At 39.7% G+C, this 21,516-nt stretch overlaps 1 protein-coding gene and 1 long non-coding RNA gene across 4 annotated transcripts in view; one reads left to right on the top strand and one right to left on the bottom strand.

The window, feature by feature from the left end:
* LOC128053121 (uncharacterized) overlaps positions 1-698 on the bottom strand; it is a 33,200-nt gene extending 32,502 nt beyond the window's left edge. For both annotated transcript variants that reach the window (XR_008199905.1, XR_008199906.1), the window contains exon 1: positions 437-698. This is a non-coding gene — a long non-coding RNA (uncharacterized LOC128053121). The remainder of the gene's footprint in view (positions 1-436) is intronic.
* On the top strand, positions 298-17,369 carry SMPDL3A (sphingomyelin phosphodiesterase acid like 3A). 2 transcript variants are annotated; one of them, XM_052645589.1, is made up of 8 exons: positions 298-575; positions 6,218-6,431; positions 7,443-7,587; positions 11,582-11,678; positions 12,385-12,554; positions 13,145-13,325; positions 14,986-15,110; positions 16,517-17,369. In XM_052645589.1, the coding sequence occupies exons 1-8, from the start codon at positions 473-475 to the stop codon at positions 16,832-16,834; spliced, it is 1,353 nt and encodes a 450-aa protein (XP_052501549.1). In that variant the 5' UTR covers positions 298-472; the 3' UTR covers positions 16,835-17,369. The 2 variants fall into 2 exon arrangements, with proteins under 2 accessions (XP_052501549.1, XP_052501550.1); XM_052645590.1 differs by lacking the exon at positions 298-575 and adding an exon at positions 1,026-1,288.
* Positions 17,370-21,516: the final 4,147 nt, after the last annotated feature.

Here is a 21,516-nt window from a genome sequence, read left to right as displayed (position 1 = left end):
GACTCAACAGCTTTGGGGCAAGCCTACTGGGAAATTTTCACTTCCAACTAGACTTCCCAGACAGTGCTGAGGCTGCTGTTCCAGGGATCACACTCAGATCCACTGTATTCGAAATTTCTGCTGACTTGGCTAAAATCAAGACACTTGGAGGTTCTCTGTATCACTTCTGAGGAGGAGACCCATGCACTTAGGGTCAAGTGGCACTTAGGGGACCCAATCTGTGCGGAGTTGCCTCAAGCACATTCCTTCCAGGACCTGTCGCCGACTTAGAAACAACAATAAACCAGGTAATCGCTAGACAGCTGCTGAAGGTCAAGAGAACCTACTCGTTGAGGAATCGGAATCTAGCACGTGACCGCTGGGCGTTAACAACCGCAGAGGTCTTCTACCTCCTCCCCGATTCCCCGGGTCCCACGGTGCAGGGGCGTCTCCTTACAGCAAGAGTCTCCCAGACCCGTGGCTGGAACTCGCGATGGCGCGTTTGGGGGCGCTTGTCTGTTGCCTGCTAGCCGCCTGGCACTGCCGCCCGGGCCTCGGACTGCCTCTGGCTCCCGCTGGCGCTGGTCCCGCGGTGGGTGAGTCGTCTGTATCCTTTCCGTCCCTGGAGCTGCCCGCGAGCCGCGGCCAAAGCGCATGCGCGAAGCTGGGCACAGTGCGTTGGGGCAGCGGGGCGCCTGCGCCGAAGGCCCCGAACTCGGGGGCTGTGCCCCGGCAGCGGGACGCGGGGAGGGCGAGGTGACTGAGGCGCCAGAGCGCCCGCTCGGCTCGGCGGGGAGATCGGGCCTGGCTGATAACAGTGGGGGCGCTGCAGGGGCGCTGCTCCTCTCGTGCCGTGCTTTTCACTTTCTGTCTCCAGGTGTGTTTTGCTCCCGGGCAAAAGGAAGGAAACATTGGGTGTCTCAGCGGAAAAAAGAAGCTGGAGGCTGGATGTCCCGCATTCCCAGCGGCCCCGAATCTGCGCTTGAGGGGCGGGGGAGCTGCCGGGTTTCAGTCGCTCAGCCGTGTACATTTCAGCGCGACTCGGAGTTTATTCCATATCCTGCTCGCCAAGTTTGGTGGCCTTTTCGTCCCACGTCACCAACCACAGCACCAACCGCAGGCACCGCGCTCCCTACTCGTTAGGCTACGTTAGAAGGCTCGGGGCCTTCATTTCACTTTACCTGGACGCCCTTGGGTTTTCTGAGGGCAGAGTCAATTTTATTCATTCCCAACGCCTACCCCAGTACCTGGACGGAAGTGATTCTCAAAGTGAGGTCTGGGACCAAGAGACCCAGCATCACCTAAACCGGTAAAAAGTGCAGCAAGTTTTTAGTCACCCCCAAGTCCTACTAAATCCGAAACCCCTACCATCCGTGTAACAAATCCTCCAGCTGATTCAGGTAGATGCTGGAGTTTGAGAACCACTGGTCCTGAGTAGATAAACGTTGGATGGGAGACGTTATGATGCCATATGAGCCTTCAGTGTCAGAATATCCCCACCTCCCTGACTCATTTTCAAATAGAATTGCTCAGTTATCTGGGCTTGCCAGGGGGCTCAGTGGTAAAAAATCAGCCTTCCAGTGTAGGAGACATGAGTTCAACCTTGGGTTGCGAAGATCCCCTGGAGGAGGGCATGGCAACCCACTCCAGTATTCTTGCCTGGAGAATCCTATGAGCCTGATGGGCTGCAGTTCATAGGGTCACAAAGAGTTGGACACAGACTCTGCGCACAGGTGCTGGTGGTGGCTCTGTTATCTAGAGGAGGGGGAAATGAGCAAGGTGGAGTTATTTTTATGGTTTGTGCTTTGGGCATAGCTGTCTCTGAAACAGCACAGTGCTGACTGCTGAGACTGCTTATCTTTATCACTTTACTTTCTCACATGCCTTCTGTTTGTCCAAGAGCCAAGTCCTCATGACTCAGCTACTCATGACTCGTTTGAAAGCTAGAACTGTCAGTCTGGTTTCCCAACTGTCAGTCGTAACAAAAAATTGTCCCCAAATACTTATGTATGCTGGTTTCTGCTTTCATTAAAGCTGTTTTTCTTCAATTATGTGGCTGTTTAGGATTCTGAGATAAAATGTCCTAGATTGCAGGAGGCCAGCCCTTGGCAAATTCACCTTTTGGTTTTAAGGGTCTGATTGCTGAAGGCCTCCATGACAGATTTCTGTGGTCTGGTGAATCTTCACAGCTCTTTGTTTCTGTAAGGAAGCTACTCAGAGCTGTCGCCTGAGGAAGAGGGAGGGAGAGGGGGAACCAGGGTTCAAACACCCAATATACATTTGTGAGAATCTTTTAAAAGTTTTAGTCACTAAGTCATGTTTGACTCTTTGAGACCTCATGGGCTGTGTGTAGCCCGCCAGGCTCCTCTGTCCAGGGGATTTTTCAGGCAACAATACTGCAATGGGTTGCTATTTCCTTCAGGGATCTTCCCGACCCAGGAATCGAACCTGTGTCACCGGCATTGCAGGTGGATTCTTTACCACTGAGACACATGAGATTTCCCTATTTGCCAAACAAGATGTGATAATTGAGTAGTGAAAAGCATGTTGGGCTGTGAACCCTGGGTTGAAGAGTGGGCTCTGCCACAGGCCAGGTCTATAGCCTTGGACACACACACACACACACACACACACAGTATTTTGTATGAATTTCATTAGAGGCGGGAGGTGAGGTCTCTAGATGTTTATTATTGATAATCCTGGGTTAAGAACCTGTCAGGGCTCCGTTCTTGGCTTCTATTTAAAGACACCCTTCAGTGCATCTAAATAATTACCCCTTACTGATTTATCTAGCAGTGCAATGGTAGTGGAAAGAGCTCTAGACTGAAAGTCTGGAGAGACTGGTTCCATTTCAGCTTTCAATACTGAGTCACCATGTGATCTTGAGGAAATCCTGAATCTTCCTGTGCCTAATTAAAGAATGTTTATTGGGGACCTACCATAGATCAGACATATTCTAGATGCTGGTAATAGGTTACATAAGATGAGTGTCTTCAATGTGTTTTCAGGTTTGTTTTACAAAAATTTGCAAAAATTTTATTTAGAAAAATTTAATATATTAGTAATTTCATGTCCCTTACTTGACACAGTATTTCCTGTAGGTTTGTTGTTATCTATTTTGCATGAGGCAAGTGAGATGGAAGGACTTTTTTATTCTGAAAGGACTTTTGCATGTGAAGTAACACAGAACAATGTCAACTCTGGAATCAGATTTCTGCAATTGCTGTCTTAGTTCTGTTGCATATGCCATATGTGATTTGGACTTATCTGTAAAATGAAAATAACGGTCAGTAAATACATGTAAAGCATAAGAAACAGTATTAAAGTAAGTACTCAATACATTTCCACTACTTGGAAATGAGGAAATTCAGTGTCAAATGCAAACTTGACATTACAAATGAATAACAATAGAACTAATGCTGAGCTTACCAAGTGCCAGGCCCTTATTTCTACTAAGTCACTTAACCCTCATTCAGCAGACAATAATATTATTTCCATTTTACAGATGAAACAGGCTGAGATCATACAATTAGATTGGGAAGAAGAGCTTGGATTTGAAGTCAGGCAGTCTAATTCTGGAGTCCCTATTCTTTTTTAATTTTAATTTTTTAAATTATTTATTTATTTTGGCTACGTGGCGGGCATGTGGGATTTTTGTTCCCTAACCAGGACTTGAACCCATGCCCCCTGCTTTGGGAGCACATAGTCTTAACCACTGGACTGCCAAGGAAGTCTGTGGAACCCCCATTCTTAACCATAACACTATACTTTTCTGCTTGTAAGTTCACTACACACCTTAACATTCTTTGAATAATATACATATTTACATAAAACTGAGATGCAGTGTATATTTATACCTCAAGGAAGGGCTGTCTCCAGGATAATTCTGTTATCTGCCAATCCACTTTATGTGCTGAGTAAAGTCGGTCCAAGCTGGAAAAAAGTTGGAGTACTTTCTGCATTATGGAATAAAATAAATTACTCATGGCAAAAGTTTTCAAATGAGGACTGAATACCGAATAATTGACCATGAAGACTATTTGATAACTACTTTGTTCTGGATTTTTTTTGTCTACTACTTCTTAGCTATGGGCTTAAAATGTGCTATTGTAACAACGTTGTGGAGAAACAACATCCCAAATATATATAATATGCCTTTTCCACCTTAAATCAACTGCTTTAAATTTTCTACTTTATTATCCAGCTTTGGGTTTTATTCAACTATTTGCTCAGGTGCAAACTTAGCTTTTTATTATTTGTGTAGATAAAACTTTGTATTCTGCTCAGTTTTTTCCATGCTTCTGGTGTGGTATGTTGCTACTCTGTCACTTCTGATGTGTTTCCTATTGTAAATTAGTCATTATCAGATTAAGCTCAAAATTCAAAGTGTGAAAAAGTCTCAATATTAAAACAATTTTTTGGTCATATATAAGAAAGCAGCAAAACATTGAAGATATATGTAAATCAATTGTAAGCAAACTTGAGGGCCCTTCAAAACGGGGTTCAGATTTTGGCTCTCCTGTTTCTTAAGCTGTATATACTAGAGCAGATGTTCTAATTGACTCATTATTAATTTCTCAACTCTAAAATAGGAACAGGGATTCCTGCTTAAGAAGTAGTTTTGAGAATGAAATTACATAGTGTATTTCAGTTATTTCCACAATGTCTGGCATATGGTGAATACTTAATAAAGAGAGCTGCTACTATACTTATTAGTACTAGTGTTTCCTTCAGTGAAAGAATCTTTGTCAAGATGATTTCCAAGCAAGGGTGATATCAAATGATTCCTGAAAACCCAAATGGAAGCATGCTGCTACTGCTGCTGCTAAGTTGCTTTAGTCGTGTCCGACTCTGTGCGACCCCATAGACGGCAGCCCACCAGGCTACCCCGTCCCTGGGATCCTCCAGGCAAGAACACTGGAGTAGGTTGCCATTTCCTTCTCCAATGCATGAAAGTGAAGTCACTCAGTCGTTTCTGACTCTTCCCGACCCCATGGACTGCAGCCTACCAGGCTCCTCCATCCTTGGGATTTACCAGGCAAGAGTACTGGGATTTCTAGGCAAGAGTACTGGAGTGGGGTGCCATTGCCTTCTTCTTTAACAAATGCTTCCCTTAATATTATTAACATTTTAGACAGTGTATAATAGAAGATGTTCCTCTATTAAATTGCTTTTGAGAACCTTTTGAGAATAGCAGTGGCTATTTTTGGCTGATTAAAGGCTCATTTTCCATTAATATTGAGAGACAAGGTTTTACACCAAAATTAGGAGTAAGATTTATTGGTTACAAGTTCTGCAATCTCTTCCTTGGTAGCTCAGACCGTAAAGAATCTGCCTGTGATGCAGATACCTGGGTTGGGAAAATCCCCTAGAGAAGGCAATGGCTACCTGTTTCCGTATTCTTGCCTCGAGAATTCCATGGACAGAGGAGCCTGGCTGGCTACAGTCCATGGGGTGGCAAAGAGTCAGACGTGACTGAGCGACTAACATACATACATACATCTGCAATCTCTTCACTGTGTAACCCTAGCAAAACACATCATATTTGTATGTCCATTTTTCTACAAGAAGAAAATAATTTCTAAAACATTAAATTCTATAAGGAAGAAGATATGCTTCTTCCTTAAGCATATTAAGCTTCTTCCTTAAGCTTCTTCCTTAATAAGCATATTAAGATACAATATATGGGATTATTATTGACTTCCCAGAAAAGGGTTTCCATGTATATCACTATGCAAACTTATGTTTGTTATGTAGTCATTGTTAATTAGTCACACTGTCACTGATTTCATCAATTTTGTTGTGTGCAAATAGTGAATTCTACTAAAATCTTTGTACTGTCTTTAGAGTCAGTATTCTCACAGGGAAAGACTGTATTTAATTTCAGGGCACATGGATATTTGGGCTTCCCAGGTGGTGAATCCACCTGCCAATGTAGGAGATGCAAGTGACATGGGTTTGATCCCTGGGGTGGGAAGATCCTCTGCAGAAGGAAGTGTAAATCCATTCCAGTAGGCTTTCCTGGGAAATCTCATGGACAGACGAGCCAGGAGGGCTATAGTCCCTGGGTTCACAAAAAGCTGGACAGGACTACTGAGCTACTCAGCACATGGATATTTAAATTGCTAAGGCTTTCTTCTAACACAGGACAGAACGCCTGTTTCGTCTTACTGTAAATATTTGTATGGGAATTCCAAAAGAGAAGTAGGTTTAACACCACTTGTTTTCTCATCAACAGGACAGTTTTGGCATGTGACGGACTTCCACTTAGATCCTACTTACCACATCACAGGTGACCACACAAAAGTGTGCGCTTCCTCTAAAGGTGCAAAAGCCTCAGATCCTGGTCCTTTTGGAGATGTAATGTGTGATTCTCCTTATCGCCTCATTTTTTCAGCACTTGATTTTATTAAAAATTCAGGACAAAAAGTATCTTTTATGATATGGACAGGGTGAGTGATTATATAAATATCATATAGTTACTGAGTATATATCTACAGTGTCCTAAGCTTCATTAAGATGTTTAATTTCATAAGAAACTTAATTTACAAGTTAAGAATTATTGGGGCTTAAAAAATACTAGATCAAATAAGTCAGCATTATTAGGGATAAGAAAAACTTTCATAGTCCCAGTTTTATTTGTTTAGAATATATCCTCTAGAAATATGTCCATATTAACTAAGAGATGAGTTTATAAATAGCTTTTTGTGTCATTATCTTGAGATGTTTATTAATGTGATAATAAGCCTTGATTAAATAATCAAAAAACAAAAGTCAGCAATGGGAATTAACCTGTGATAGTGATTTTACAAACATCATCTTCTGGTGGTGTAGTTATTAACTAATTCTATTCATCATGACAGAGTGAAGGTCTGTATTTCCTTTACCCGCAATAATGATCATGGCCTTATTTTTTTTCAATATAAATTTATTTATTTTAATTGGAGGTTAATTACTTTACAATATTGTATTGGTTTTGCCATACATCAACATGAATCCGCCACAGGTATGCACATGTTCCCCATCCTGAACTTATACATTGTAACTCATTTGATCTTCACAATAGATATTGTTATTATTCTTCCCATTTTACAGATAAGGAAATTAAGGCCCTGAGCATCTAAGTAACTTGTCCAAGTGCTCACAGCTATAAGAGGGCAAACCTGGCACTTTTGGCCCTGGAGTCTGTGCTTTTAATTACTAAGCATTTTCGCCTCTTACAAATCTTCAGTCAGGCAGTGAAACAGGCTGACATTTTCAGTTTATCTTTTGTATTTCACAAGTTTTCTTTTTCTTTAGGGTTCTCAGTGGAACAAAACTAAGTGCAGAGTAGTTTATCAACTCTTTATCATCTGTTGATTTATGGTGGACTTCGAATGACAATACAGCAAAGCTTTACACAAGAGTCTAGTGACTTTTTATAGAAACCGATTTTGTTTTCTGTGATCTTGTCTTCTTTTCAGGGATAGCCCGCCTCATGTTCCAGTGCTTGAACTCTCAACAGACAAAGTCATAAATGTGATTGCTAATCTCACAACCACTATCCAGCGTCTCTTTCCAAATCTCCAGGTTTTCCCTGCACTGGGTAATCATGACTACTGGCCACAGGTAAATTTGACCACTCCTCCAAATGCTTGGAGGATTTTCCCACCAGTAGTGTCACAGTTTTGCAACTGACTGGTTCATAATAGAGCATGGGATCAGGGCTCGTGGAGGCAGAGTGCGCTCTTAACACTAACCATTGAGGAAGGCAAGACACATGGTTTGGGGACTTAAAACTGACTCTTAATGGTTCATAAAAAGTTATGTCCATAGTGGGGCTTTGGAAGCAGATTACTTAGTTCATGGGTTATTAATTTGTGATTTCCTTCTTATTCTTCCTCAGTTGTTTTTTTTTAAATTATTTTGTTCATTTTAATTTCCATGTTCAGGCTAGCATAAAAAGGTTAGTGTTGACAAATGTTTACATGTTTTTGAATTTCTATTAGACATACTAAGCTACTCATACTCTGATCTAAGCTGGATTGTGATTAAAAACGAAAGTATAGAGAATTATCTTAAGAACCAAGAAGGGAAGTCCATGTTCAAAATATAATTCAAGGCAGAGAGTATGTTCAGAGTATTTTTAATGTCTGAGACAACCTAGGCTTCAACCTCTATTAGAGTGGCTGTTTTATTAAACAGCCTGTGCATAACAGTCGGACAGCAGTTCCAGTAACAGGGATCTGCTGTAGCAGTGCAGAATCTTACATTTGTTCAGATTCAAGGGATCTTAGAGATTATTGTAGGGCTTGACAAACCAGGGCCTGTGGTCCAGTTGCGGCCTGACAGTTGATTTTGTAAATAATAGTTTCATGGGAATAGAGCCATGGGTATTCTTTCTGTTTTACCTGTGGTTGCTTGTGTACTGTGACAGCAGAGAATAGTTACCATGTTGACTATATGACCCCGAAGCCTAAAGTGTAATTATTTGACCCTGTATAGAAACAGTTTGCTGACCCTTGGTCTAGATAACTCTTCAGTTTATGAACGAGGAAACTGAGGCCCTGAACAGTGCTCGTTTAAGTGTTCAGTCACTTAGTGGCAGAACCCACATCCTGAATCTTTTGTGTTCAGTTGAACAAACATCCTTTCACAGGTCCTTTGCTCTTACCAGACTAACATATCAGCATTTCCGGAACATGGTGTTTACTTTCATGCCTTTCTTTGGCTATGTTTTGCTTTGTGTTTAGAATATCTTTTCCATCTCATGTCAAAAGACTGCTTAATGAGGGTCTTGAATATATTAGCTAATTAATCTAAAAACTGTGACTTTGAAAGTTGCACTTTAGAACGAGCTTAAGTTAAGTGACTTCCTGGGCCTGGCCTCCAGTCTTGAGATGAATAATATGTGAGTCTTGGTGACAGTCAGCCTCTTAACTAGTGGTCAGCTTTTGTTACTGTTGAAATGTGAGACCACACAGAGCAGAGGGTTGGAGGTGAACAGTCTCCAGGAATCAGAGGATACACACATTGTTTTTATAAGCTTTAGGTGACAGACAGACTGCTGTAATGGAAAACCTGTAGGGTTTAGTGTCACATTCATTAGAATTTAAAAACCTGTCCTGCTTCTAATAGCTGAGCACCTTGAGTAATGCATGTAATTATCCCTGATCATTTGTAAACAAGAGCAGTAATACTTAACCTTGCAAAGTTTTGGGGAGAATTAGTGACGCTCGGTGGAAACGGCATAGTTTCTTACCTGGCACATTATAAGCCCTCAGTCAGTGGAGTGGTGGTTTTGTAGCAAGAAGCAGTGACATGGGACACGTGTTTCCTAACTCCTCTGAGGACTGGTTTCATTTTACTTTTATCTCTGCCTTCTTCTTGAGAAGCGAAATCTTATAATAATTCAAAGATATAGGTACTATCCAAGTCTAAAATATATCCTATTACCTGTACAACTAGGATAAATTGGGCAGCCTTTATACCTTAAACAGCTAATTTTTTCCTCTTTCTAGCTTGTGATCTTGTATCTGAAAATCTTTTTTCTACTATTCTGCCATCTTTCCTTCCATCCCAGTTTCAGGAATGTCAAATGTAACACGAAAGCCCCACAACAAATTCACCTAGAGGCTACTCATATCTGAAATCAAATTCTGGTGAATGTTAGTAACAAATAAATTGGGTGTGTTATTTCTCCCATCAACATGTATATAAACATAGCTACATAAACACACAGATACAGACACAAGTTCCCACCCATTATGTCAGAAGTAGATATTCATACGGACAGCCCAAGGATTTCTTCCCATTGCCACTCAAGGAAGCAGCCCAGACCAGCATCCTCATATACTCCTACACTGGCAAAGCTGGTGCCACCAAACTGTGGGTGGCGCCACTTCTCATTGTGCAATAGATAATTGGATGTAAGAGTGATGATAGAAAGACGTGGAATTTAGACCTAGCTCTGGAACTGACAAGCTCTCCCCGAATCACTTAACTCTGGTGCTCATATTTCTCATGTTTAAAGTAGAGAGAAAAGTCTAAAGTAATGTTTATATATAATTTTGATTCTACATGACTATACCAGTATCTTGGCATCCATCCTGAAGTAAACAAATGGCTAAAATGTTATGATGATGATGCTTACCAATGTTTGATTAGGATTTAGATTGGGCAAAGCCACTGTGTAACTTTCAGACAGATCACTCCGATCTCTGACGCAAACTGAAAATATACTTTGAATAATTAGTTTAAGTTAAAAGAAGTCATTTACTTATAACTTTCCCTGAATATATTTATATTTTAATCATGTATTAGGCATATGTATTAAGAACTAATGTGACTTGAATGTCATTTTTAAAAAGGTAAAGCATTTTAATTAATGATGTCAGTGAAACTCCTTGAAGAAATAGGTCTGGGTCACCAATATGCAGAGGGAAATGAAGAAAGTGAAGAAAATGGCTTCAGTTTTTTAGTATAATTTTTTGAAAAGAAAATAGAAATAATCACTCAATTTCACAAATGATTTCTGAGTTTTTATTCAGTATCTATTTTCTTGAAGCTTTATTTTTCTTGTCTAGCGCTTACAGCACCATAAGGGTTCTTTAATAGTGATATGATGAAGTAGGATGATAAAAATACTGTATAATATATTATACATATAGTACTTAGAAAATCAAAATTATATGATTTAGGCTAACATGAAGAGTTGCTGTTTAGTCACTAAGTCGTGTCTGACTCTTTGCGACCCCATGGACTGCAGCACGCCAGGCTTCCCTGTCCTCCACTATCTCCCAGAGCTAGCTCAAATTCATTCCATTGAGTCTGTGATGCTGTCTGTCCCATCCTCTGCCACCCTCTTCTCCTTTTGGCTTCAGTCTTTCCCAGCATCAAGGTCTTTTCCGGTGAGTCGGCTCTTTGCATCAGGTGTCCAAGGTATTAGAACTTCGGCTTCAGCATCAGTCTTTCCCATGGATATTCAGGGTTGACATAAAGAGACTTCAAATCAAAAACATGTGGTTATAAGTCTTCTTTCAAGAAGTTAAAATGCTTTATACTAGTGTTAACATTTCAGAGGACTTTGCTTAATTCTGAAATCATGACGTTTTCTCCACTTCCTAGGCATGCTACACCAGAACTTACATTTTCACGGGCAAAGTTGCCTTCAGTGTCTAATGAGCACACTCCCACATCCGTTTTGTACTCTAGTTATGCCAAAACAAGGGCTTTTTTCTGTATACGGCACCATGTTGGTGTCTGGGCCATTGTTTATGCTTTGATTCCCTTTCTTGTCAACTTGATGAAATCATTCTTCAAGGTCTGGTTCAAATGCTCTTCTCGCTCTCCCTGCTGACTCTCCAGGGCAGCCTCGGTTATTCTTGTTTCTCCACTCTCAGGATCCTTGCGATGGTTCCTAGCACATTGTCTTACAGACGGCTGGTTGCATTTTGTTCTCCATCTCCCCAGCAAAGCCATAAATACCTCGAAAAATTAAGTATATGTAGTATTCCTGCATCTCCAGATGCCTCCTATGGTAGTAATTGCTCAAGGCATGTTTAAATTAATTCCTCCATGTATCTTCAGAGTTTCAATGTTGGATTATATTGTCTGTGGCCAGGATCAACTGCCTGTAGTCACTAGCAAAGTGTACAATGCAGTAGCAAACCTCTGGAAACCATGGCTGACTGAAGAAGCTGTTACTACTTTAAGGAAAGGTAAGTGTAAGATTTACTCAGCCTTATTTTGTCTCAGTTAATATTGTTTGGACTTAGATATTTAGTGTTTGCTTGGGTGTGCCAATTCTGAAGGGTCTCTGTGCCCAGTTTTCCTAGAGGCCTTACCATGTTTGAAAGCTGAGGAGTGGCATGGATGGTGAGTGGGCCAAGGTCCCGGCGGCTAACTCTGAAAGCGCCATGACAGCAGCGTTCTGTCACCGCTGGTTCACAGGTGTGAGTGGGGTTATGCGTTTAAGCCCCAGCTCACCTGAGAGCCTAGCAGCTTTGATTTATCTGCTGTTGTATCTTCAGTGTTCTCATTCTTTAGATTTTAGATTTCATTGTATCTCTTATCTTAATTCCCCAAGCATACAAAAGTAGAAGTTGATTTCTTAATCGTTCCTTGATAAAAATCAATACCGCATTGCCTGGTTATCTTTTCATAAGAATGTTAAACACAACTGTTGTGACCTCAGTATGTGGAAGGGCAGCACTGGAGTTGACACAGAGAAGGTTTTCAGTAAGTGTTTGTTAAATCTGATTCTTATGTAATGATAAGCCTATTTAAGTGTAAACGAGGCAGTGAGAAATGAGTATAACCTTCCTCAATGGATTGTAAACCTTAATTAAGATTTTTGCTTTCACAGTGTCTATGTATCTGTGTATTATTTTATTAATAGAATATGTTTAAAATTTGTTTTTATAGGTGGCTTTTATACACAGAAAGTTTCAAATAATCCGAAACTTCGGATCATCAGTCTCAACACAAACTTATACTATGGCCCAAATTCCATGACCCTAAATCAGACTGATCCAGCAAATCAATTTGAATGGCTAGAAAATACACTGAACCTCTCTCAGCAAAATAAAGAGAAGGTAGACGCCATAGATCAACATCACTGGGGATAAACAGAGGGTTATACTTGTGAATTTATTAGACTTGCAAGGGGTCAGGTATAAGAAAAGTATTAAAATTTAAAGATGTTCTTGCATGAAACAGTTTATGATTTGCTCTGTTGTTGATGCTAGTTTCGTTTTATTTTGCTCTAAGGCTTGGTCAGTTCAGTTCAGTTCAGTCGCCCAGTCGTGTCCGACTCTTTGCGACCCCCTGGACTGTGGCATGGTCACAGTTACCTAATGTCACAATGTCCAGGGGATCGTCCCAACTCAGGGATCAAACCCACGTCTCTCATGTCTCCTGCGTTGGCAGGTGGGTTCTTTACCACTAGCGCCACCTGGGAAGGCTATTATATCATAAACCATGCAGTTTAAATAGACAGGTATAAATTTAAGACCATTAATAGTTTCATAATTTCTCCTTTTTTGATAAATGAGTAGGCGAGATGGTATATTTGTTTTCTAAAATTTAATTAATGTACTTTCAATCTTGGGTATCTAAATGTCTTTTTGTTATGATAAATGTGCAGAAAGAATCCCATCAGTCCTCTTTGTGTTTCTCTTTCCAGGTGTACATCATAGCTCATGTTCCAGTGGGGTATCTGCCTTTTGCAAAGGGCATCCCAGCAATGAGAAAATGCCATAATGAGAAATTGATAGACATTTTTAGAAAATACAGTGACATCATTGCAGGGCAATTTTATGGACATACTCACAGAGATAGTATTATGGTTCTTTCAGATAAAAAAGGTAATAGAGTGTTCTATTTGTATCTATTTTGCTACACAAAATAGTGAATATTAACTTTTACTGATCCAGTAAATTTAAAGTTTATTAAATCTACTTGCCAGCACTAGCTTGTTCTCACTTACCTTCAATGAGTATATATATATAGTCCTATAGTGTGTAGGACTATACCTAGTCCAACTACTGGACTTCTTATTAACTTCCCAAAGCCATCACCATTTGATTGCTGTTGACCCAAAAGCCTCTGAAACCTTCAGCTCACTCAAATGTTCTTTTAGATCTGAAAGTTTAGAGAAACACTGTTTTTCTTTTACTTGTGAGACTCACGATTTTCTTTTTTCTTTTACTTGTGAGACTCACGATTTTCTTTTTTTTATTCATTTATTTTTAATTGGAGGCTAATTATAATATTGTGGTGGGTTTTGCCATACTTTTTAAAAACGATTTATTTATTTTTGACTGCGCTGGGTCTTTGCTGCTGCTTGCGGGCTTCTCGAGTTGTGAATAGTGGGGGCTACCCTCTAGGTGCGGTGTGCATGCTTCTCATTGCTGTGGCTTCTCTTGTTGGGGAGTACAGGCCCTAGGCTGTGCGGGCTTCAGTAGGTATGGCACACAGGCTTAGTTGTCCCACAGCATGTGGAATCTTCCTGGACCAGGGACCAAACCTGTGTCCCCTGCATTTGCAGGTGGATGGATTCTTAACCGCTGGGCCACCAGGGAAGTCCTCCAGTTTCTTTTGCTATGACTAGTCTTACTTAGAATTTAAAGAGCAAAGCACAGTTTACTGTGGTTTAAAGTAAAATATATTAAGCTCTTAACTTTTAAGTGCTTACCAACATGGTCATCTACTCAGCATTAAAAGGAAAAAAACAGAAGGAGCACGTGCATTAAATAAGACAATGATTATCTGTTCTTAAAGATAACTTCTGTATGAGCGCAGAAAACTGAGAGTTAGCAAAATAAAAGTTTTGATTTTTTAGTAGTCAGCCAGGATAAATATATATATATTTCAGTAATTGGAGAACATTTTGAAATGTTTTGCCCTTTTCATCTAGGATGACTGGACTTGGTAAAAATGACCATTTTCCAGCCTTTGATAGCTTTTTTACTCAGAAAGAATTTTAGTTCTATAATAGATATAAAACATGGTGACACTTTAATCAAATTCTTATTATGTAACTATTGGAATATTGTCATAGGTGGAGTACAAAAAAACTAGCTTTGTATTTTTCATGTGTGTATATTTGTAATAAGTTGGATATTTTTATCATGAAAAATTTCAAATATATGTAAAAACAGAGATATTGAAATATCTATCAAGATTTGTTTTACCAATGATTCTCTTTTTTGAGGTATTTGAAAGTATATGTCAAACATTAAATGTATTTCAACACTACATGCGTCACACATTGCTATAATCATAATTCCATTAACTTAACTAACAGAACCAACAATAATTCTTTCAATCTCCTTCCTGATAAAGCTTTCCCTGTTTTCTCAAAAGTGTCTCTTTACTGTTGTTTTAAATCAGGATCCATCAAGCATCACGCATTATTTGACTATTATGACTGATAACTTCTTAATCTGAAACTTTTTGCATCTTTAATATTATTAAGCTCAATTGTTAAAAATACATATATTTATGTACGTATGTTTTGTCCAGGAAAGCCAGTAAATTCTTTGTTCGTGGCTCCTGCTGTTACTCCAGTGAGAAGTGTTTTAGAGAGACTGACCAACAATCCCGGTGTCAGACTATTTCAGTATGATCCTCATGATTATAAATTATTGGTAAGTAAGTGAAGTGAAGTCGCTCAGTCGTGTCCGACTCTTTGCGACCCCATGGACTCTAGCCCACCAGGCTCCTCTCTCCATGGGATTCTCCAGGCAAGAATACTGCAGTGAGTTGCCATTTCCTTCTCCAAACCTGACTCCAAATACCTGACTAGTATTCCTTAAAACTGTCAAGATCCTCAGAAACAAGGAAGTGTGAGACAGTGAGAACTGGGGATTCTATTAGCATCGTTCCTTTAAGTCGGTGTAACTTTTAGAATTGACTTCATAGTTTTGCCTGTCTATGTAGTTTTCATCAGTTTAGTTGAATGTTTTCAACACAGCTACTGTAAGTTGTACTTTATGTTGAAATCTCAAGATGTCTTCTTTTTTGTGTTTTGAATGTCAGCTTTATATCAATTCAGCTTCAAAAGGCTAGACATTAGTTTATGAATACTGTACCTTTCAACAAATATGTAATTTGAAAAGAGTTTCTCAGGTAAAGTCTCTACTGATGTAACTGCATTTTTCTCCTAGGTAAATTTAGTAAGCAATAGTTCTGTTATTCCCTGGAGCATGTTTTTACAAAAAACAATAGTACAGGAGAAATCTGGTTTTAATCCATAAGCATTAAATTAAGAAAGATAATACAACAATTGACTGATAAGAATAATCCAAAAGAAATCTTTTGCAACTATTAGTTGCCTGTTTTTAGATCTGAAACTCATGTGTATGTGTGTACATTGACATAGAAAGATGTACCTGCTATGACACTTTATCATTTTTCAAAGTGCAAAATAGTTTGTATAGTTTGATTTCATTTTATGAAAAAATGAAAAAGATAGTAAAAAGAAATTGAATACCTGTATTTCTTTTGTACATACAGTCTGGAACAGCACACATACACTGGAGTGCTGGTAAATGTTTAATAGCTGGCTCACTGGGGGGTGGAAGGTGCTTTGTTTTGTAGTGTTTGCCAATTTCCATGGTGTAAATACTCCCCAAATGGCCAATTTCCAGCTGTGGTAATGATATAAACTAGCTTGTGAGTTTCCTGAAAATTTGACAGCATTTGTGGGCTTGTACAAGCCACCTGCTGCATATAACTGATTTATAGACAGTTGTTAGCAGTGGTTACTTCTGAGGTGTATGAACTGAAAGCTTTTTACTCTGTATATCTTTCTGTACAGTTGGGTTATTTTCTGTTATGTTCTTTCATTCTATTTTATATGAGCAAAACAATATAGATTTTTCTATCCGGACTCTTCTTCCTTAAAAGCGATTCTCAGTTTTTAAAATGACTACACTTTAAAATTAAGAAAGTCACATAAATCCTAATAAGAACTCTGCTTGCTATGCAGTACGTTATATGCCAAACTATGAACCAGGCTTTATTACTCTTTTTAACTATTTTTTAACTATAGGATATGCTGCAGTATTACTTGAACCTGACAGATGCTAATATAAAGGGAGAATCCAATTGGAAGCTGGAGTATAACCTGACCCAGGCCTATGACATTGAAGATTTGCAGCCAAAAAGTTTGTATAAGTTAGCTAAACAATTTGCAGTCCAAGAGAGTAAACAGTTCATAAAATACTACAAATACTTCTTTGTGAGTTATGACAGCAGTGTAATTTGTCAGGGAAAATGTAAGATCTTTCAGATTTGTGCAATTATGAATCTTGATGTTATTTCTTATACAGATTGCTTGAGACAATATCATATGAAGCACAGTCTGTAATATTTCACGGTTTGTTCTCTTTGATAATGAAACAGTGCTCTGCTTCTTGAGATCAGTTTGTGGAAATTGTTATGCAAATCTTTGTGAGTTACTGAGTGGGCAGGAATAATTCCTGTCTTTGCTTTTTTATGATGCAAAAATGTAGTACTCTCAATTTTTATTATATCGAATGTATTTAAATTGCCCATTACTAGAATGATGTTTGAATGTAAATACCCTATCTTCCAGGACTTCCTAGGTGGCTCAGTGGTAAAGAACCTGTCTGCCAATGCCAAGGCAGGAGACTCAGGAAATTCAGGTTCAATCCCTGGGTCCAGAAGTTCTCCTGGAGTAGGAAATGGCAACCTGCTCCAGTATTCTTGCTTGAAAATTTCATGGACAGAGGAGCTTGGTGGGCTACAGTCCATGGGGTCCCAAAAAGTGGGATACAACTGAACACGCACACACCTTATCTTCCAGTTTATTATAATTGTACCTAATTTATACTCTTGTTGAAATTGTCATTTATACAATAAAACAAATTATTTTTCCTTAAGTAGAATGAATTATTTTTAATATGGTCATTTTCAGTTTTTAATATTCACTCTCTTGGAAAGTTCATGTGTAAACTCAGGTTCAAACTGTTTTAAGTATCATGAGGTTAACCCTGTTTTTGCACTGTCTGTACTCTTGAGAAAACACCAAGGTCACATTAGAGCTGTCTCTGATTCTATGAGACATCATGGGACAGGACTTCATTACCTGTCTTCACTCTGTGAGTGAAGGAGAACCCTTTTTAGTACTGCTAGGTTTTAAGGAAGACAATGTCGCAAGAGAATGGATAAATGAAATATTTTATCAAATTTAAAACATTGCAGAGATATTGATAGTATAGATTGCTTAGAGATGTATGTAACAGATCCCCCCAAAAGAGGTACGTTGGTAAATCAAATACAAGAATGTTGGAGGTTAATGAATGGGAAAGTTGATTGGAGAGAGATATATAAGAGGACTTAAATGCATTGGGAAAGTTTTATTTCCTAATTCAATCAATGGCTATGTTGATGTTAGCTCTATATTTTTCTTCAGTTCAGTTCAGTTGCTCAGTCGTGTCAAACTCTGTGACAGCATGGACTGCTGCACGCCAGGCCTCCCTGTCCGTCATCAACTCCCAGACTTTACTCAAACTCATATCCATTGAGTCAGTGATGCCATCCAACCATGTCATCCTTTCATTCCCTTCTCCTCCTGCCTTCAGTCTTTCTCCGCATCAGTGTCTTTTCCAGTGAGTCAGTTCTTCACATCAGGTGGCCAAAGTATTGGAGTTTCAGATTCAGCACCAGTCCTTCCGATGACTATTCAGGACTGATTTCCTTTAGGATGGACTGGTTTGATCTTGCAGTCCAAGGTACTCTCAAGAGTCTTTTCCAACGCCACAATTCAAAAGCATCAATTCTTCAGCGCTCAGATTTCTTTATTGTCCAACTCTCACATCCATATATGACTACATCCATTATGACATACATAACTTTGACTAGATGGACCTTTTTTGGCAAAGTAATGTCTCTGCTTTTTAATATGCTGTCTAGGTTGGTCATAACTTTTCTTCCAAGGAGTAAGCATCTTTTAATTTCATGGCTGCAATCACCATCTGCAGTGATTTTGGAGCCCCCCAAAATAAAGTCTGCCACTGTTTCCATTGTTTCCCCATCTAATTGCCATGAAGTGATGGGACCAGATGCCATGATAGTTTTCTGAATGCTGAGCTTTAAGCCAACTTTTTCATTCTCCTCTTTCACTTTCATCAAGAGGCTCTTTAGTTCTTTGATTTCTGCCATAAGGGTGGTGTCATCTGCATATCTGAGGTTATTGATATTTCTTCTGGCAATCTTGATTCCAGCTTGTGCTTCTTCCAGCCCAGTGTTTCTCATGATGTACTCTGCATATAAGTTAAATATGCAGGGTGACAATATACAGCCTTGACATACTCCTTTTCCTATTTGGAACCGGTCTGTTGTTCCATGTCCAATTCTAACTGTTGCTTCCTGACCTGCATACAGATTTCTCAAGAGGCAAGTCAGGTCGTCTGGTAGTCCCATCTCTTTCAGAATTTTCCACAGTCTGTTGTGATCCACACAGTCAAAGGCTTTGGCATAGTCAATAAAGCAGAAATAGATGTTTTTCTGGAACTCTCTTGCTTTTTTAATGATCCAACGGATGTTGGCAATTTGATCTCTGGTTCCTCTGCCTTTTCTAAAACCAGCTTGAACATCTGGAAGTTCATGGTTCACGTACTGTTGAAGCCCGGCTTGGAGAATTTTGAGCATTACTTTACTAGCGTGTGAGATGAGTGCAATTGTTGAGTAGTTTGAGCATCCTTTGGCATTGCCTTTCTTTGGGAATGGAATGAAAACTGACCTTTTCCAGTCCTGTGGCCACTGCTGAGTTTTCCAAATTTGCTGACATATTGAGTGCAGCACTTTCGCAGCATCATCTTTCCATCACCTCCCCTAGTTTTGTTCGTAGTGATGCTTCGTATGGCCCACTTGACTTTGCATTCCAGGATGTCTGGCTCTAGGTTGGTGATCACACCAACGTGGTTATCCAGGTCGTGAAGATATTTTTTGTATAGTTCTTCTGTGTATTCTTGCCACCTCTTCTTAATATCTTCTGCTTCTGTTAGCTAGGTCCATACCATTTCTGTCCTTTATTGTGCCCATCTTTGCATGAAATATTCCCTTGATATCTCTAATTTTCTTGAAGAGATCTCTAGTTTTCCCTTTCTATTGTTTTCCTCTATTTCTTTGCATTGATCGCTGAGGAAGGCTTTCTTTGCTCTCCTTGCTATTCTTTGGAACTCTGCATTCAAATGGGTATATCTTTCCTCTTCTCCTTTGCTTTTCACTTCTCTTTTCACAGCTATTTGTAAGGCCTCCCCAGACAGCCATTTTGCTTTTTTGCATTTCTTTTTCTTGGGGATGGTCTTGATCCCTGTCTCCTGTACAATGTCACAAACCTCCATCCATAGTTCTTCAGACACTCTCTATCAGATCTAATCCCTTGAATCTATTTCTCACTTCCACTGTATAATCGTAAGGTATTTGATTTAGGTCATACCTGAATGGTCTAGTGGTTTTCCTTACTTTCTTCAATTTAAGTCTGAATTTGGCAATAAGGAGTTCATGATCTGAGCCACAGTCAGCTCCTGGTCTTGTTTTTCTGACTGTATAGAGCTTCTCCATGTTTGGCTACAAAAGAATATAATCAATCTGATTTCAGTGTTGACTGTCTGGTGATGTCCATGTGTAGAGTCTTCTCTTGTGTTGTTGGATGTGGTATTTACTATGACCAGTGCATTCTCTTGGCAAAACTCTATTAGCCTTTGCCCTGCTTCATTCTGTACTCCAAGGCCAAATTTGCCTGTCACTCCAGGTGTTTCTTGACTTTCTACTTTTGCATTCCAGTCCCCTATAATGAAAAGGACATCTTTTTTGATGTTAGTTCTAGAAGGTCTCATAGGTCTTCATAGAACCGTTCAGCTTCTTCAGCATCACTGGTTGGGGCATAGCCTTGGATTACTGTGATACTGAATGGTTTGCCTTGGAAATGAACAGAGATCATTCTGTCATTTTTGAGATTGCGTCCAAGTACTGCATTTCAGACTCTTTTGTTGACTAGGATGGCTACTCCATTTCTTCTAAGGGATTCTTGCCCACAGTAGTAGATATAATGGTCATCTGAGTTAAATTCACCTACTTGAGTCCATTTTAGTTTGCTGATTCCTAGAATGTCAGCACTCACTCTTGCCATCTCCTGTTTGACCACTTCCAATTTGCCTTGATTCATGGACCTGACATTCCAGGTTCCTATGCAGTATTGCTCTTTACAGCATTGGGCCTTGCTTCCATCACCAGTCACATCCACCACTGGGTGTTGTTTTTGCTCTGGCTCCATCTCTTCAGTCTCTCTGGAGTTATTTCTCCACTGATCTCCAGTAGCATATTGGGCACCTATGGACCTGGGGAGTTCATCTTTCAGTGTCTTTTTTTCCCTTTGATACTGTTCATGGGGGTCTCAAGGCAAGAATACTGAAGTGGTTTGCCATTCCTTTCTCCAGGGGACCACGCTTGTCAGACCTCTCTCCTCCATGACCCATCTGTCTTGGATGGCCCTACATGCCATGGCTCGTAGTTTCATTTTCTTCTCCATGTATTTTTTGATATATTAAATACTATATAGATGGAGATCCAGCCTTTAAAGTTGATTATTTTGGCTCACCCATGGAGAATGGTTCATAATGAAAGCATAGAGACACCAGGAGGGTCTGAAGTAGTCTAGTAGGGAAGGGACTGCGGTGGGCCTAGGTTGTGGCAGTGAAGAGAGGTAGCTGTTTTGTGATGTATTTTGTTAAGTAGAAGCATCAAGATTTATTGATGGCAAGAATATAGGAGACAAAGTACAGAGAGAAATAAAGGATGACTCCTGGATTTATGGCTGGAGAAACATGGCTGTGTCATGAGGGAGTTAGGATTACTAGGAGAGGGGAGGGCTTGCAGGGAGCATGTGGGACACAGAGCAACAGATTATGAGTACTATCGTGTATTACAGTTGGTACCAGCTCCCCAAGAACGCCTCTAGTTCTTTAAACATTTTGCTATTCTCATCATCACTAAATAGAGAACTTTAGGATTTCTTTTTAAAAT

The sequence above is a fragment of the Budorcas taxicolor genome, chromosome 9 (assembly GCF_023091745.1).
Source record: "Budorcas taxicolor isolate Tak-1 chromosome 9, Takin1.1, whole genome shotgun sequence".
NCBI lineage: Eukaryota > Metazoa > Chordata > Mammalia > Artiodactyla > Bovidae > Budorcas > Budorcas taxicolor.
This window is presented reverse-complemented; position numbering and strand designations above follow the sequence as displayed.

Excerpts from the sequence above, each read along its gene's own strand:
- SMPDL3A (XM_052645589.1), top strand. The coding sequence starts at position 473 with ATGGCGCGTTTGGGGGCGCTTGTCTGTTGCCTGCTAGCCGCCTGGCAC. Across the intron at positions 6,432-7,442 it reads TCTTTTATGATATGGACAGG|GGATAGCCCGCCTCATGTTC; the intron begins GTGAGTGATTAT and ends TCTTCTTTTCAG. Across the intron at positions 15,111-16,516 it reads CTCATGATTATAAATTATTG|GATATGCTGCAGTATTACTT; the intron begins GTAAGTAAGTGA and ends TTTTAACTATAG.